General features: G+C 42.5%; 1 protein-coding gene across 1 annotated transcript in view; it reads left to right on the top strand.

Moving 5' to 3' along the window:
- The first annotated feature begins 348 nt into the window (after positions 1-348).
- Positions 349-15,422, top strand: part of GUCY2F (guanylate cyclase 2F, retinal) — a 40,435-nt gene continuing 25,361 nt past the window's right edge. Inside the window, exons 1-9 of the mRNA XM_052671391.1 lie at positions 349-988; positions 2,922-3,223; positions 4,464-4,818; positions 7,517-7,601; positions 10,814-10,910; positions 11,641-11,775; positions 12,366-12,446; positions 13,617-13,793; positions 14,719-14,875. Of these exons, the coding sequence (XP_052527351.1) occupies positions 349-988; positions 2,922-3,223; positions 4,464-4,818; positions 7,517-7,601; positions 10,814-10,910; positions 11,641-11,775; positions 12,366-12,446; positions 13,617-13,793; positions 14,719-14,875 (2,029 nt within the window). The remainder of the gene's footprint in view (positions 989-2,921; positions 3,224-4,463; positions 4,819-7,516; positions 7,602-10,813; positions 10,911-11,640; positions 11,776-12,365; positions 12,447-13,616; positions 13,794-14,718; positions 14,876-15,422) is intronic.

Below are 15,422 nucleotides of genomic sequence, written 5' to 3'. Positions count from 1 at the left end.
TAAATTGATAATTTGTATGGTTGTCTGTGTGGTACACTGGCTTTTTGGGTGCTTGTCCATGAGTTTATGCAGGTTCTTGGCACCTCACACTCTTGCACCTTGAGAATTGTTGAGTAATTTGGACTGATTCAGCTGTATCTACATGCACTGAAGAAATTTGTATGCAGGAAAGCAAATGTAATCTGCTTTTCTTCCAGCAGCTGGTATTGCTTTGCTTGGCTTCCTGAAGAACCCAGTTTAAGTCTCCCCATTTGTAAAGCAATGCCCTTTCTCCTACTGCGTTCCAACAGCTTGCTCTGGGGGCTGTCACAGCACACTGAATTGCATCACATCAATAATGAGAATCGAATGAAGCCATTTTTCCATGCTGTCTGGGGGGTACTGGTGGGAATAACCATACTTACCTCCTCAGCACATGGCTTTGTTTTTAAAATTGGACTGCTTGGACCCTGGAACTGTGATCCCTTCTTTTCCAAAGCCTTCCCCCATGCTGCTGCCAGGTTAGCAGTAGAACGAATAAGCAAAGACCCTTCAATAAATCTTGGTCAGAGGTTGGATTATGTGGTCCTGCAAGAAGAGTGTGAGACATCAAGAGCTTTGGTTAGATTCATTGACTTTGGAAAGACTTCCTCAGCTTTCATAGGACCTTTGAACCCTGGCTTCTGTGAAGAGGCTACATATTTAGTGGAAAACTGGAATAAAGCCATCTTCTCATGGATGTGCATCAACTACAAACTGGATTCTACCACCCACCACCCTGCGTTTGCCAGAACCCTGCCTTCTCCAACACGAGTTTTGTTTACAATAATGAAATATTTTCAGTTGGCCCATGTTGGCATCATTGCTTCCAATCAGGCAGTTTGGATGGATACATCCAACAAGTTAGCGAGCGCACTCAGGAACCAGGGGCTGCCTGTAGGCATTGTTACATCCATGGGTAAGGGAGAAAAAGGCATCGAAGACACTTGGAACAGGATCAAAAAAGTTAGTGGCATTAAAAGTAAGTATTTCGAGTCTAACTCCTTTTTTTTATTTATTGTTATACTTCTTTCACCATTGTTATCCAGTGGGCATAGCCTAGAGAATGAAATTTTGAGGCCAAGTAGAATTTTATCTAAACTTCACAGAGGCAGAGTTTCAGGTGAAAGAATGCTGGGCATCTTGTGTTTGATGGGGATAGAGTAAAATGGTCCTCTACACCATCAAATTATGGGTAGTACTTAATATAGATGGATATCTCTACATGACCCTATCAAGTGCAAAGAAGGGTTTGTAGGAAAGTTTTATATTGTTAATGTTTTTGACTATGGATTATCAGAAATCTCATGCTTTGGAAATGTTATGTCCTTGGTACCAGTGTTCACTGAGGTATCAGAGGTGAAATCCAGTGTTATACTCACTAGCAGCAATAAAAGAGTCTTTGGTATAACACCAGTATGGTAGAATCATCTGTTTTCTCTTGAGAAAAGTGAGTAAAAGTTTTCCTGGCTCAAAGCCTCTTTAGGAGGTCTGCAATGCAGCTCCAGTCCTGGTTGTATACCTTTGTAACTAGCTCTGCAAATCCAGATGATGTTGCATTTTAGCTGTTTCAGCTAAGAAGGGCAGCAAGGTGCTGTCTAACTTGAAGTGTTATCAGAGTTCAAATCTGTGCTGGAAACCAAATCCACCTTGGATGAGTTAATTTCATCACCCTCACAACACTCTATGTGAGTTAGGGATGATGGATTGCTTTCATAACCATTGGAAGAAGTAAGTTCCACTTCAAAGATGATTCATCCTACCAGTTTATACTCCCTGAAATAATACGTGATAAATCTCTGCCTAGACATATCTGTTTATTTCCTGTAATTCAGACACCAGGGGGGAACAGAAGTCTCCTCTTCGGTGATCTCCAGAAGTCCCTGGTTGTGGTGCTGGGCACTGCACTCTGGGTGGCCCTGCTGGAAATGTCCCTGGGCACAGGTTAGACCAGAAGGACCCAGAGGTTCTTCCAGCCTCAGCCTCTCTGTGATGCTGTGCTAGAGCCAGTGAGTACTTTGGAAATCCCATTACACAGATAGGTATTTCACCAGACATTGGGCCATTGGCACCATGTCATAGAGTCATAGAATCATAGAATGGCCTGGGTTGAAAAAGACTACAATGATAATCCAGTTCCAACCCCCTGCTATGTGCAGGGTTGCCAACCAGCAGACCAGGCTGCCCAGAGCCACATCCAGCCTGGCCTTGAATGCCTGCAGGGATGGGGCATCCACAGCCTCCTTGGGCAGCCTGTTCCAGTGCCTCACCACCCTCTGTGTGAGTGTGAAAAACTTCCTCCTAATATTTAACCTAAACCTCCCCTGTCTCAGTTTAAGATCATCTCCCCTTGTCCTATCACTATCCACCCTCATAAACAGCCATTCCCCCTTCTGTTTATATGCTCCCTGTCATTTTGTGCAGATAAAAATGTAGACTCTGGTATGGTCTGCTATGAACCAGTTGTAAAACAAGACAGTATCCAATCGAAAAGCCATATAGATATGGCAGGATCAATGGATAGAGCCTGGGCACTGCTGATGACTGTGTGGACTGTGTCACCTCAGGGCACATAAAGAGAAAGATCAGGTCTCAGTCAATGACAGCAGAGGGCCATCATTACACTGCATGTTATCCCATGGCTCATGTCTGTCAAAATTTCTCTGCAGTCATCCTTCTGTATGACTCCAGGAATGGGTAATGCTCACAGCCTCGTTTGCTAGATGTTGCAGACGTGCAGAGATCAAACAAGATGAGCATAATCCCCAACTTCTTTGCCTGATTATGTGGGTAGGGGACCATTAGGATACAGAAGTTCAGACAGCTCTTTCACTGGAGGGAGCTATTTAATTTTGAAAAGCCCAAATGGATTAACAACAATGTCTGTGATCCTTATGTTTCAGTTATCCTTCTGTGCATGCATTCTGTGCTCATTGGAGGGGAGGAACAGGCTGCCTTACTCAAAAAAGCACAGGAAATGGGACTAACGGATGGAAGATACATCTTCATTCCATATGACACTTTACTTTACAGCCTTCCTTACCCAAACAACTCATTCTATGTCCTCGACAATGACAGAAAGCTCCAGGAAGCTTATGATGCTGTGCTGACCATCACACTGGAGTCTGGAAACTGGACATTTTATGATGCATTCAGGGAAGCTAAAGAAAATGGTGAAATAGCCAGTGAGATAGAAGATACACAGGTAAACATTCTTTTTCTTGGACTTCAATAGGATGTGGTAATAGAACATGTGGGATAGGCAGTAGTTACATAGAAAGGATAGTTGAGAGACAGCCCAGATTGTACGAGCTTGTATTTTGAGAAAAATATGGTGAAGGTTGGATGTAACCTGCGTTTGCTTTGAAAATATAATTCTGTTCATTGACTGGCAGTCAGTTAGTTCAACTGTAGCACCATGACAGGAATGTAAGAGAAAGGATTGTCTCTGAGGCTTTCAGATTAGTTTTGCTACATGCTGACTGCAGTTAACTCAAGATGAAGCAATCTCTCTTGAAGCAGATAAAGTCTGTGGATATTTTAAGGCACCAGAAAAGAAGCCCACATGCCTGATAATTTGTGTGAATGCAACAACACGATGCATTTAGATGGAAATGATTCATATCAAGGAAATCAATTAATATCATTGCTGCCTCGTTCTTCTTAGCCTTTGTAAGATGAGAGGTAATGGCCTTAAGTTGCACTAGGGAAGTTTCAGGTTGGATATTAGGAAAAATTTCTTCTCAGAAAGAGTGGTAACAGATTGGCACAGGCTGCCCAGGAAGGTGGTGGAGTTACCATCCCTGGAGGTGTTCCAGAACTGTGGAGATGTGGCACTGAGGGGCATAGTCAGTGGGCATGGTGGGGATGGGTTGGGGTTGGTCTAGGTGATATCACAGGTCTTTACCAACTTAAGTGATTCTATGAATCTAAGGTGAAAGTTATGTTTCTTAACATTTTAGGACAATTATTTCAAAGTCTATCTAAGAAAAGACAGTCAGATTCTACCTTGTAGACTTCAGAAGGACAATTGGAGAATCTGTCATGCTGATGAGATGCTGGATTGAGCTGTGCTCATCTTCAAATATATGATCTTTAAAAAACTGTAAGCAATTTTAAGGCACAGTTTATCAGATCTGCATGGATGTCTACTTCAGAAGGAGATGGTTCATGCCTCGAAAGCATCCATTTCTTTTCCTTCTTTGTAATAGGAGCCCAGGTTAACCATATTAAGTGTAGGATTCTTCACTGTAGGTGAAATACCCAAGTCCTCTAATATATCCTCCTAGCTATCAGTCTGCGATTTCATATGTCAAATCTGGAGAACAAAACCAGGTGTCAGTCCTTGAGTTTACAGCTAAGGCAATGTGACATCTTTTGATGCAAATGTCAAACTAGAGAATGACAGCACTGTACTGTGACCTTAATTTCTCCTCTAACTTCAGGTTTCTCCACTCTTTGGGACAATCTATGATGCCGTTTACTTCATGGCACTGGCAATAAACAGTGCTCGAAGGAATGGAGTCTGGATCTCAGGAGCTAATATAACAGAGCACACAAGAAATGTCAGTTTCCATGGATTTAGCCACTTTGTAGAGACAGACAGCTGTGGGAAGTGGCTGTGCAACTATGTGGTACTAGACACAGATGGTCATGGGAGCCAGCTCTCCCCAACTCACTTGCTGGACATGTCTTCAGAGTCTGTCAAACCCCTAGGCAAAGACATTCACTTTCCAAGTGGAACCCCACCAAAGAAAGACTGCAGCTGTTGGTTTGATCCAGATGTTCTCTGCTCTGGAGGTAAGAAAGACAAAGTAGTATGGTCAAATGGCTCATACCTCTTATTTATTTCATCTTCTCTCTTGCTCGAAGCGATTGCCATGTAAATTAGATCTCCTCAAAGAGGAAACTCTAAATCCAAGAAGTTCACATGAATCTGACTGGTTATCATGCTAACTGTAGTGGCAATCCTATGCAGAGATCCTACTATTGATCTACAAGACTCCCTTATTGTTTATAAGTCAATAATGTTGTTGCCATTCTTGTGTGCTTGGGAGTTTTCCAGATTTAACAATCAACATCTATCAATTTGACAGCAAGTAATGTATGTCAGAATAGCAATCAATATATACTAGCAGCTCAACCCAGCACTCTGTCCCTGTCCTTCTGAGGGACAAAGTACTAAAACAATTTGTGTTACGACAGCCTTCTTAGGCTGCACATCTGCAGATGCTCTCATCCTTACCCCTGGCTAACCCCAGCTTCTTTATGCAGTTTGGTAAGTGGTTGGAAGAGCTCACCTTATCAAAAAAAGAAAATAGTCATTACTCAAAATAAATTGATTTAAAGTAGGCAACAGAAATGATCACTGAAGACAAGAGCAGAAAAATCTTTCTAGGTTTGTTGGACTGGGTACTGGCTTTATTTATTGTTTTTAATTTGAGGCATTTTATAATTAACGGGGAAATAACTCTCAGGGGAGGATACTTAGCCTCCACTTAACATATTTATTTATAATAACATGCATTTACTCCTGCTCTTCTGGGATATGACTTAGACAAACTCAACCACTTCTGCAGAATATTTCATTCAGCAGCTGAGAAAAATGTTCCTCTTGGTTCAGCCATAGCTGGTTTAAATCACAGAATCATAGTCATAGGACATCCTGAGTTGGAAGGGACTCATAAGGATCACTGAGTCCAGCTCCTACCAGTGTAACTTCATCGGAACTGGAGATCTACTGATCTTACAGCTGCTGATAACCTACGAAAGAGGCAAATCCAGTGCTACCATATATCTCTCATTGTCTCTTGGAACAGTATAGCAATTCAGATTCTCTTTGCAGTCCACAGAAAAATCCCATTGATTTTTAGAGAGATCAAATTCCACATTCGCACCTTTACAAAAGTATAAACCTCTATGCATTGTCATTGAAGTGGTGATTTATTATTATGCCTAATGTTTCAGAGAGCAAATTTTGTGACTGGAATTGAACCCAGGCCCCAGTCTGTCTTATGTATAGTTTTAGGGCTAGAGGAGGTGTGGATTTGAAGCTGCCAGTGTGATAAGAGAGGGAGAGGAGGTCTGGATCATTCCCAGGTAGCTTCTGAAGATTGGATATTTGGAGAAAAATTATTTTTAGAAAAGTAGTAATGCATTGAAACAGGCTGCCCGGGGAAGTCATGGAATCACTGTCCTTGGAGGTATTCAAGTAATGTGGAGATATGGCACCCAAGGACACGGTTTTGCAGGCATGATGGGGAATGAGCTGGAGTTGGACTTGATCTTGGTCTTTTCCAACCTTAATGATTCTTTGATTCACACATCCCAATCCTTCTGGATCAGAGGCATGTCTATGGCAGCCCCTTTGTCTCCCAGGATAAATGCTTCCTTTCAGGCCTGCCTGGTGGGATCTTCCTCAGTCTCGTACTCAAGGTTGGAGAAAGCTTTCCTGGAGAAAGCTGGCCTGGTTTTTACTGCATACTGGCGAATGAAATTTTGGTCTACACCTGTATACAGTCTGTAAGATCCTGAAATGGTTATGTAGCATTCACTTTTTATAGCACCTGTATTTCTTCTCAGAGGGAGGTGCATTGGTACAGTTCTAGGCTGGAAGATGGAAGCAAAGTGACTTTTTTGCATGATTACAATCAGGGACTGGAGCCATGGGCTGAAGCAGAAAGTGAGTCCAAATCTGGAAGGAAAATTGTACCAATTTTCACACAGCTTTCACTGGGAAGCTCTGTCTCAGTGCTCCCAAAGTGGGCTGTAATTTAGATGCAAGAGAGACTTAGAGTCATGAACTTTTTATCAACCCAAACTTGTGCATGCTTGTTTGTGTTGAAGGATCTCTGAACACAGACAGGATAAAATAAAAACAAATAGAAGGCAGAAGAGGGAAAGACAGCAAACACTTCCCACTGGAATTGAGCTCATCCGTTCATGTCAGCTTCCCTTAGCACTCTAGCAAAGCAACTCACGAGCAAACTGTCTCCAGTACTTTCTGTCAATGAGCCCATTGAGGAAGAATTCAGCCTTCTCTCCATTCTCTCTTCTCTCTGAAAAATCCCAGATGGACTGATGGCTCACACTGGAGGTCAGTTTGGTACCACATGATAAAGCTTTTTCAGTGGTTCAGTTCCTGAAGAGAAAAGGGTCAAATGTTCAAAAGTTATGAACTTTGCAGAAGCTGTCTCTAAAGCATATCTCTTCCTTGTGAGTCTATATTTAATCAATGAAAAACTGGGGCTCTGGATCTGGTATAGAAAAGAAAGTGCATGTAAGTATATAACTAAAATAGTTTCATGCAGATAAAATCAGCATTTGTATATCCATAAATTAACAACAAATAAGGATTATTTTCTAACATTCCTCTAGGTGAATATTTGACTTTGCAGTCTAATGGTCTAATGTTGGCAATTTTAATGCTATTAACTAAATCAAAGAGATTTTCTAATCCACTGATTTATTCTTTTTTTTTTCACATCTCTTTGCACAGGGATTGAGCCTACAATCATGATCTTGGGAGCAATGCTGGTATTTGCCCTGGTGCTGTGTGCTGTGGGCCTGGCTTATCTCATCAGGTGAGAACTGCAGAACATCGTTGATTCAGTGCCAGTTTTACTTTCTGTGGGAGGCTTACACCAGCACTTTGGAGCATGTGTTGGAGGTTTGATTGTGGTCTTTGCTCTCCAGAGAAACATTTCTTCAGTTTATTGATTGTGGCTTGAACAGAGTGAGCATTGGTTCTCCAGTCTCAGGAGGAGCCATTCCACACTTAGTCCAGTCCAGATTGCTGTCAGCTTCTAGAAGGATTAACTGGATGATAGCTTTGATGCATAAGGAAGATTACAAACACTTTGGAAGTGCAAAGTATGCCGTAGGAAAACAATACAATATAATACAATAAGAATCTGCCTTGAGAACATCAGGGTGGTGATGGAGTGTGCTGCCATATTAAATGCCTTTTTTCATACTCCAGATCATCCCTTTTTTTCTGCCCTTAATATGATTAATTGATTATGATTATGTACAAAACACAGGTTGATTGATCCTTTGTCCTTTGTGTTAAAGAGAGGCTCCCTCTAGAGAGGATTTGGACCTATTAATTAGAATACATTTTTATTATCAATCCAATTCATTTCCTATTATGAGATGAAGCCCTGTTTCCTGGTCACTCATGTTTCATACACATTGGTTGGAACATGAGATTTGCTCTGGAGCAAAAAAAAACAGTAATCAGTTCCACCAGTTGCATAAATCACACTTGTGTCCCAGCTTTATGTCCAAGGTGGAAGTGAGCCAGCGTGGAATTGGTGGGTTGCTCCTTGGCAAGGACAGTGTAGCCATAAACCAATGTAGTCCTCCATTCCAAATCCTCCCATGGGGGAATCTGTCTGTCTGTCAGACAGATTGGTGACATTTACGTGGCACAAGACTGAAATTAGAAGGCGTATACTCAGCAGCAATGTGTTTAACAGAGCAAGGCTCCCATATTATCCCATCCAGCCCTGCCTGGCAGATAATCCCCAGAGACATTTTCTCTTCACTCCTGAATCATCCCTCCAAACCTAGACGATTATAAGGCCACCCAACAAGCACCACCCCAACAGCTCCACTGCCTATGACGCACAGCTGCTTCTGGTTTGTTGGCCACCAGCCTCTGCAATTACACAAATAAAAGGCAATTTTTCTGCCTACTCTATGTCTAAGCTGTTCTGCAAGTACCAGACTGTGCCTGGGAAGGCTTAGTCGTGAGTAAAGATGTATGACCATCTGCAGAGGGAAATAAAATGTCTAGCATGACTCAGACAGTGATTTATGTCAGAGAAGGGCATGTCTGGGACTAAATTTAAACCACAGCATGGACTGAGTTCATAAGGGGGAGCACTGGTCTAAGCTCTGCCAGGGATCTGCTGCATGACCCTACATGAGTCACTCCGCTCTCTGTGCTTTGCTGTGGGAAGCAGAGTGCTTTCCTCCATGCTTGGGGGAGAGGATGTGAATGATGGAGCAAGGTTTTCAGGAGGACAGCTGAAGGGTACATGAATGATGAGCCTTTTGTGTGGAGCTGACTTGGGTGGCTTGGAACAAAGCACTTAGAGAAAGGTGATAATAAACAAGCCAAAGTGATGTAGATGTATGGGTGAACTCTGAACTCCAAAAAGCTGTGCTATTCTAAAATGTCCAGAGTGATGCATGCAATGAGAAAGTAAATTGTTGCAATCTGTGGATATTTTACAAAATGAATCCTTCCACGATATGGTTAGTAAGAGGAATCCTGCTGCCAAGAGGATCAAATATGCTCTTTGGGAATAGTTTTAGTTGTCTTAGCAGATGACCAAATATTTGCTGGAGCATTAACAGAGTTCTCTGAACAAAAAAAATGTGATAACAGGAGCAATGGGATGCTTTCCTTTTCTTTCTCTGAAGCTGCTTGATGAATTTTTTATTGTCTCATAGATAGTATGTTTTGTGCTCAGTGTTAGACCAGGCCTTCAATGAAAGACTGGGTTCAAAAAAACAGTGTGTGACTTCAGTCTCTTTCCTGGGTCTTTAAAATGTCCATGTGATGGGTATTTGCATCAAATGAATCCCAGTGAAACTCTGAAATATTTAATATTGCTTTGTGCAAGCCTATCTGAACTAGCCCATGATCATACAGTCCTTGCCAATGTGTCCTTTCTTGCTGTGATCTTTTCTGCCTTGTCAATTCTAGAGAACCAAGAAGCAGATAGTACCTGATAAGTGCATTGAATTTTCTGACTTCTCTGTGGCAATTTTGCAAATCTAGAAGTCTATAAAGGAGTCCAGAGTCATCTCTTGGAAAACAGCAGCATCCTGGGGAGGTGTCAAAAGCACATTTGTCCTGCTGCACAGTAGGCATCCTGTCTGGCTCAGATCCTGCAAGTAGATCTGAATCAGCAGTCTTCTGCTTTATCTAATCACTAATGATGGAGAAGAAAAGCACTGTCTCAGCAATGCTACTTCCAAGACCTTCACGCTGCATTGTCATGCACAGCAAACTGCTCATCCCTTCTAGCCTTTCCTTCTGTATGTTTCTTTACAGGCAGATAGACTGGTCCATTAAAAGCTAATATTCTCTCCTGATGGACAATGAAAATGAAAATTAAGCAAAACAAATTATGCACTGCATATACATCCAGTTTACACTTGAATCACAGAATGGCTTGGGTTGGAAGAGATCTCAAAGCCCACCCAGTTCCAACCCCCACACTCCTGGCACAGACTACTCCTTCCCACAGCTGCTCCTTGACATGGACTCCCCTCTCAGGCAATTCCTTGTTTCAGCTTGGAATGCATCCACCCCAGAGCACCTGGGGTGCATCCTCACAGAAAAGGCCATTAGTGGCATTATTACTTGTAAGTGATAATGGCTACCACCTGTAAGCAGGCTGTACACTTGTGAGCAGATTGACTCAAACTGTCTATTTGTGATGAGATTACAGCTTTGACTGTCTGTGATTTGGGCAGCCCTTGTTGTATTAGCGGAAGGATTTCAGCCAAGTCAGGTCATCATGCACACACCCATGTCCAGCCCTGAGCCACCATGCTGCATATTCCCTGTACTACAATGAGGCCAGATATCCCTGGAGGCAATGAAGACCAGGTTGGATGGGGCCCTGGGAAGCCTAATTTAGCAGTTGGCAACTCTGTTCATGAAGGGGAGTTGGAACTTGATGTTCTCTGAGGTTCTTTCTTTGATTCTATGATTCAGCATTGTACATTACTTACCTAGCTAGAAGTCATAACTGTGGCTCTCCAAATCTCCCAGGCATAGCATCCTGAACAGCCAGTTATTCAGGGGTCCTAACAAGATAATATTGACGCTGGAGGACCTCATCTTCATTAACCCAGAGCTGCATAAAAAGGTAAGTCTGTCCACACATGCAATTGATCTGGAAGGATATTCAAAGATAGGTTTGCTTGTAGTACTTTCATACCCATTTCTCTATGCTTCATTTCCCCCTTCATGCTGAACTTTCCCATATGCTGAGTGGTCTTGAATTTCAGGTTAGGTGCACCCAAAAAACAAAATCAAAATCAAAGCCATCATATTGTAAAATACTGCCCTTGATTATGTTCATTCTAGTAGCTGGGGCTTATTATTTGTTCCTAGGGTTGGAAAGTGTAACACTGCTTATATCCACATAGATAAACCACCTCACTACTTAAAATGTTTGCAACCAAACTACTAACTGGGAATGCCTCCTGGATTGTATTGGCTGGCTCCTTTCAGCTCTGAGTATTGTTTGGGGGAGTGCTATCTGGCACAGGCCAGACCTATGCCAATCATTTGGACTGCTGTGAGGCCATCTCACTCCTTGGGCTGATGGCACAGTTACAGGCCTCTTGTCAATGCCAAAGGAGAAATTATCCAGAAGCCAGCTCAGAATGAAACCTCTCTCCTCACTTCCATCACCTAAAGCATCGCTGTAGTGTTTCCAGATGCTACTTACAAGTATTTCAGAGGTGATATGGAAAGTTTGGGAGTGCAGGAAACCTTACTAGCATGGTGACATGAATGTCTTGGGCAGAGCTGGAGTGGAGGTTTACCTCTAGAGGTGTTAACTGTCTTCCACCTGCCTTCCTTGCATCCAGAGACTAACACTGGACAGTCTGACTGATGCAAACAGTGTAGCAGCTGAAATCAGAAGCCAGAAATCCACAATCCGCTCTGGTTCTTTGAAAAGCACCGCTGCCACCCACGAAACCTCCAATGTGGCTTTGTATGAGGTAGGTATGGACACTTTGGTTTACTGGGCTATTTAAGTGGGGAAAGTCTTCAGCCACAGTACTGTAGATGCCAAGGTATAGGTGCTGCTGATGGCCCAAGAGGGTGAAATGTCTTCATCTCTGGAGACATTCAAGGTCAACCTAACTGGGGCTCTGAGCATCTGCTTGAGCTGTAGATGTCCTTGTCACTGCAGGGAAGTTAGACCAGATGGCTTTAAAGGTCCTTTACAACTCAAATAATTCTATGATTCTACAATAAGCTTCTCCCAAGCATGGAGCTACCAGTGTTTGAGGTGACACACTGACTCTTGTAGTTATGTGTGGTTGAAGTATTCAACAGGCAGCATTTCTGTTAATACATAGCGTTGCCAAGTCTTGTCTTTATTGAGATGTCACCACCTAAAGGCACTGTGAAGAAGCTTTCTTAGAAGACAAGTGGCGACATCTCTAATAAGGACCTTTCTTGCAAGACACAATCCAAATACTTTATCCACTTTTAAAGTCAAGGATCTGGAATTCAAACCTAGGTGTCAATGTTAACTGTTGCTCAGAGACTTGCTCTGTCATTCACCCACCTGTATTGTGGACAGGGAGACTGGGTATGGCTGAAAAAATTTGAGACGGGAGCAATTCACCACCTGCGACAAAGCTCTACCAGCATCCTGAGGAAGGTAGGGACAGGGGCTGCCTGGGCGTGTGGAGAGAAGGTTGTCTGGGGCAGGGGTGTGGGCTTTGTAATGGAAGGGAGATTTTATTCTCTTTGTTTCCCTTTTATATCTGTTGAATCATATTGCATGACTGTCAATAATTCTCGCTTGGTTAAACCTATTGGAATGGAGAGTGTAGGATTGCATCTCACAAACATGACCATGGCCAGTGAGTGGCAAACCCCACCCTGGGCCTGATACTTCAGAGCTGGTGCAACATTAAGGGTATAAAAAGTCCTCTAAAGTTGTCTGCAAAGGCAGAGTGGTCTGGGGGAAATCATCCCTCTCTGTATCAGGGCAGGGTAATTTACTGGTAGCTATTTTATGTGTTGTTTGTTGACTACCTAACAGTGCACAGATACAGTGGGATTTGCTATGTATTTCCAGCTAAGATTCTCTTTAGAAGTTCAGTCTTGCAACTTATTGACTAACAAGCAAACACATTTGTTTTCCATATTCAAGGCCATTAGCTGTTGGCAACTACTGTTAACACAGGAGTAGCATTATAGAAATATAGCAAATTTACCAGGGCATGTAGCTGATGTCACCATTGATGGATGACTTTGGGTATTCCAGGCATTGCTTTCCAGATCAAACCTGAGCTGAAGCAAGTCCCCATATGCTGAACTCAATTTATCACAGCTAAGTCATTCTGTCTTGGTGAAAGGTCCAGGTTGACTAGAGAAAAACAAGTTACTGTTCAGCTTACTTTCACCATCTTGCTTTCTTTGTCTTAGTTTTTAGATTAGAATGGGCAAAGATTTAAACAGACAAAAGCAAGTGGCAAAATGTTTGTGCCAGAGGAGGTTCAGGTTGGACGTTTGGAAAAATTTATCCTATGAAACAGTGGCAGTGCATTGGCACAGTCTGCTCAGGGAGGTGGTGAAGTCACCACCCTGGAGGTGTTCATGAACCATGGAGATGTGGGACTGAGGGATGTGGTCAGTGGCACGGTGGGGATGGGTTGGGGTTGGATTTGGTCATCACAGAGGTCTTTCCAACCTTAATTATTCTATGCTTCTATGATCCTGGTGTGAAAGGCTGTTTGGAAGCATAGGAATGGTAAGAGCTCATGGTAATTCTAAGCAGATGTCTAGCTGGCTTGGTCTCCTGTGATTCACTGTTTTGTTTCAGATGAAAGATCTACGTCATGAAAATGTGAATCTGTTCCTGGGATTTTTCTCTGACTGTGGCATCTTTGCCATAGTGACAGAGTACTGTTCCCGAGGAAGCCTGGAAGACTTGCTGAAAAATGAAGATATGAAACTGGATTGGATGTTCAAGTCCTCCCTCCTGATGGATCTAATTAAAGTAAATCCATTGCTCCTGCTGAACCCTGATCTGCATGTATTTTTTGTATTACCATAGCTATTTAATCCAGGACTGTGGGATTCTCAGACTAATGTAATGCAGGGAAAGCCAATATGAATATAATTATATTGTATACGCTGGCTTTAATGGAAACCTCTTATTCTTATTTTGTTACATCCACTCAACAGGATGAGAGGTTAAAACTACCCATCAAGCTGGAACTGATCGCCTGGAACCATTAATCTGATGACATAATCCTCCTTCCTGAAGTCCCTCTCTTGACATAAATCAGAAATGCTTCCAGCATGGAACCAAACCATAGAAATCTCCTGTCATATGATGGCTACATGCATAGTCACTTTGCAGGAGTGCTCGCTCATTTCCAGATACATCCCATGTGTTTACATCCCATTAAAGTGAGCTGGGGTCATGGGAAGGTGGTTTGCAGAGGGTTTACTTGCAGAACCATGCATGAACAATGTGATCTTCCTCCTTGAGGATCCTGGGTCGTGGCATCCGTCTCTCATTGCCTCTGTTGCTTCTCTTGACCTAATAATCATTGAGTATCACTTGTGTTTACCTTCTTAACTTCATCCAAGAGTACAGCTCCTGGGCACAATTGCTCCTAAGGCTACAAAGAAGGAAGCAGCTAACTCATAAAGGTGCTAGTGCTTTCCAGTATTGCAGCTAACTCAAATTCTTATTTCTAATCAATTTCTAAACCTTTTCCATTGTTTCTTGGGCTGATTAATGCTGCGTGGTTTGGATCATTCCAGAGTGTCGTACCTGAACCAACTTTTGCATTTGCCATAAAGCCAAGGCTGTATTTGATGCCCTCCAAGGTGACTGGTTGACTCAGTGTCTCTGAATCCTAATTGCTGATACAATCTCAAGGAACTGCCTCAGTCTCTTCTGTATTTCATAGGGAATCAGGTATCTGCACCATCGAGATTTTGCCCACGGACGTCTGAAGTCTCGTAACTGTGTTGTGGATGGACGGTTTGTGCTGAAGATCACTGACTATGGTTATAATGAGCTCTTAGAAGCCCAGAAATGCCCTTATGTTCACCCACCCCCAGAAGGTAGGTGGCATCAGGAAAGATTTTGGGGAAATATTTGCCTATTGATTTAGTAGATGTTTGTGCTCGTGCAATTGCAAGCCAGTAGCCATGTGAGATCTTTGTGCTCAATCTCACAGCATCCAGGAACCTGTATGCAGTGTACTGTTGTAGGAAAGAATATGAACAGTTTTTTCAGACTTCCTAAAAGCTAATAGCAGAGATTTTATTGTAAGCAATGATGGAGCATAAGCTTGTTGTATTTGGGGAAGGATTTAAGTGCATCTCAAATCTGAAACAATCCTGAATTGCTGTGACAGGTGGAAGTGGCTCCAATCGTGTCTTTGAAGTTTTAAGTTAAGCGATATGCAAAGAGCTTTTTTTCTTCTTCTAACTGAAACATAGGATGATACTGTACTCTTTGAAATAGACCCTCTATATTCCAGTCACCAAAGGTTACTGAATCATAGAATCATAGAATCACCAAGGTTGGAAAAGACCTAAAAGATCACCCAGTCCAACCATTCACTTATTCCCAATAGCTCCTACTAAACCACGTCCCTCAACACAA

This window comes from Tympanuchus pallidicinctus, unplaced genomic scaffold, assembly GCF_026119805.1.
Source record: "Tympanuchus pallidicinctus isolate F22 unplaced genomic scaffold, pur_lepc_1.0 scaffold11, whole genome shotgun sequence".
NCBI lineage: Eukaryota > Metazoa > Chordata > Aves > Galliformes > Phasianidae > Tympanuchus > Tympanuchus pallidicinctus.
This window is presented reverse-complemented; position numbering and strand designations above follow the sequence as displayed.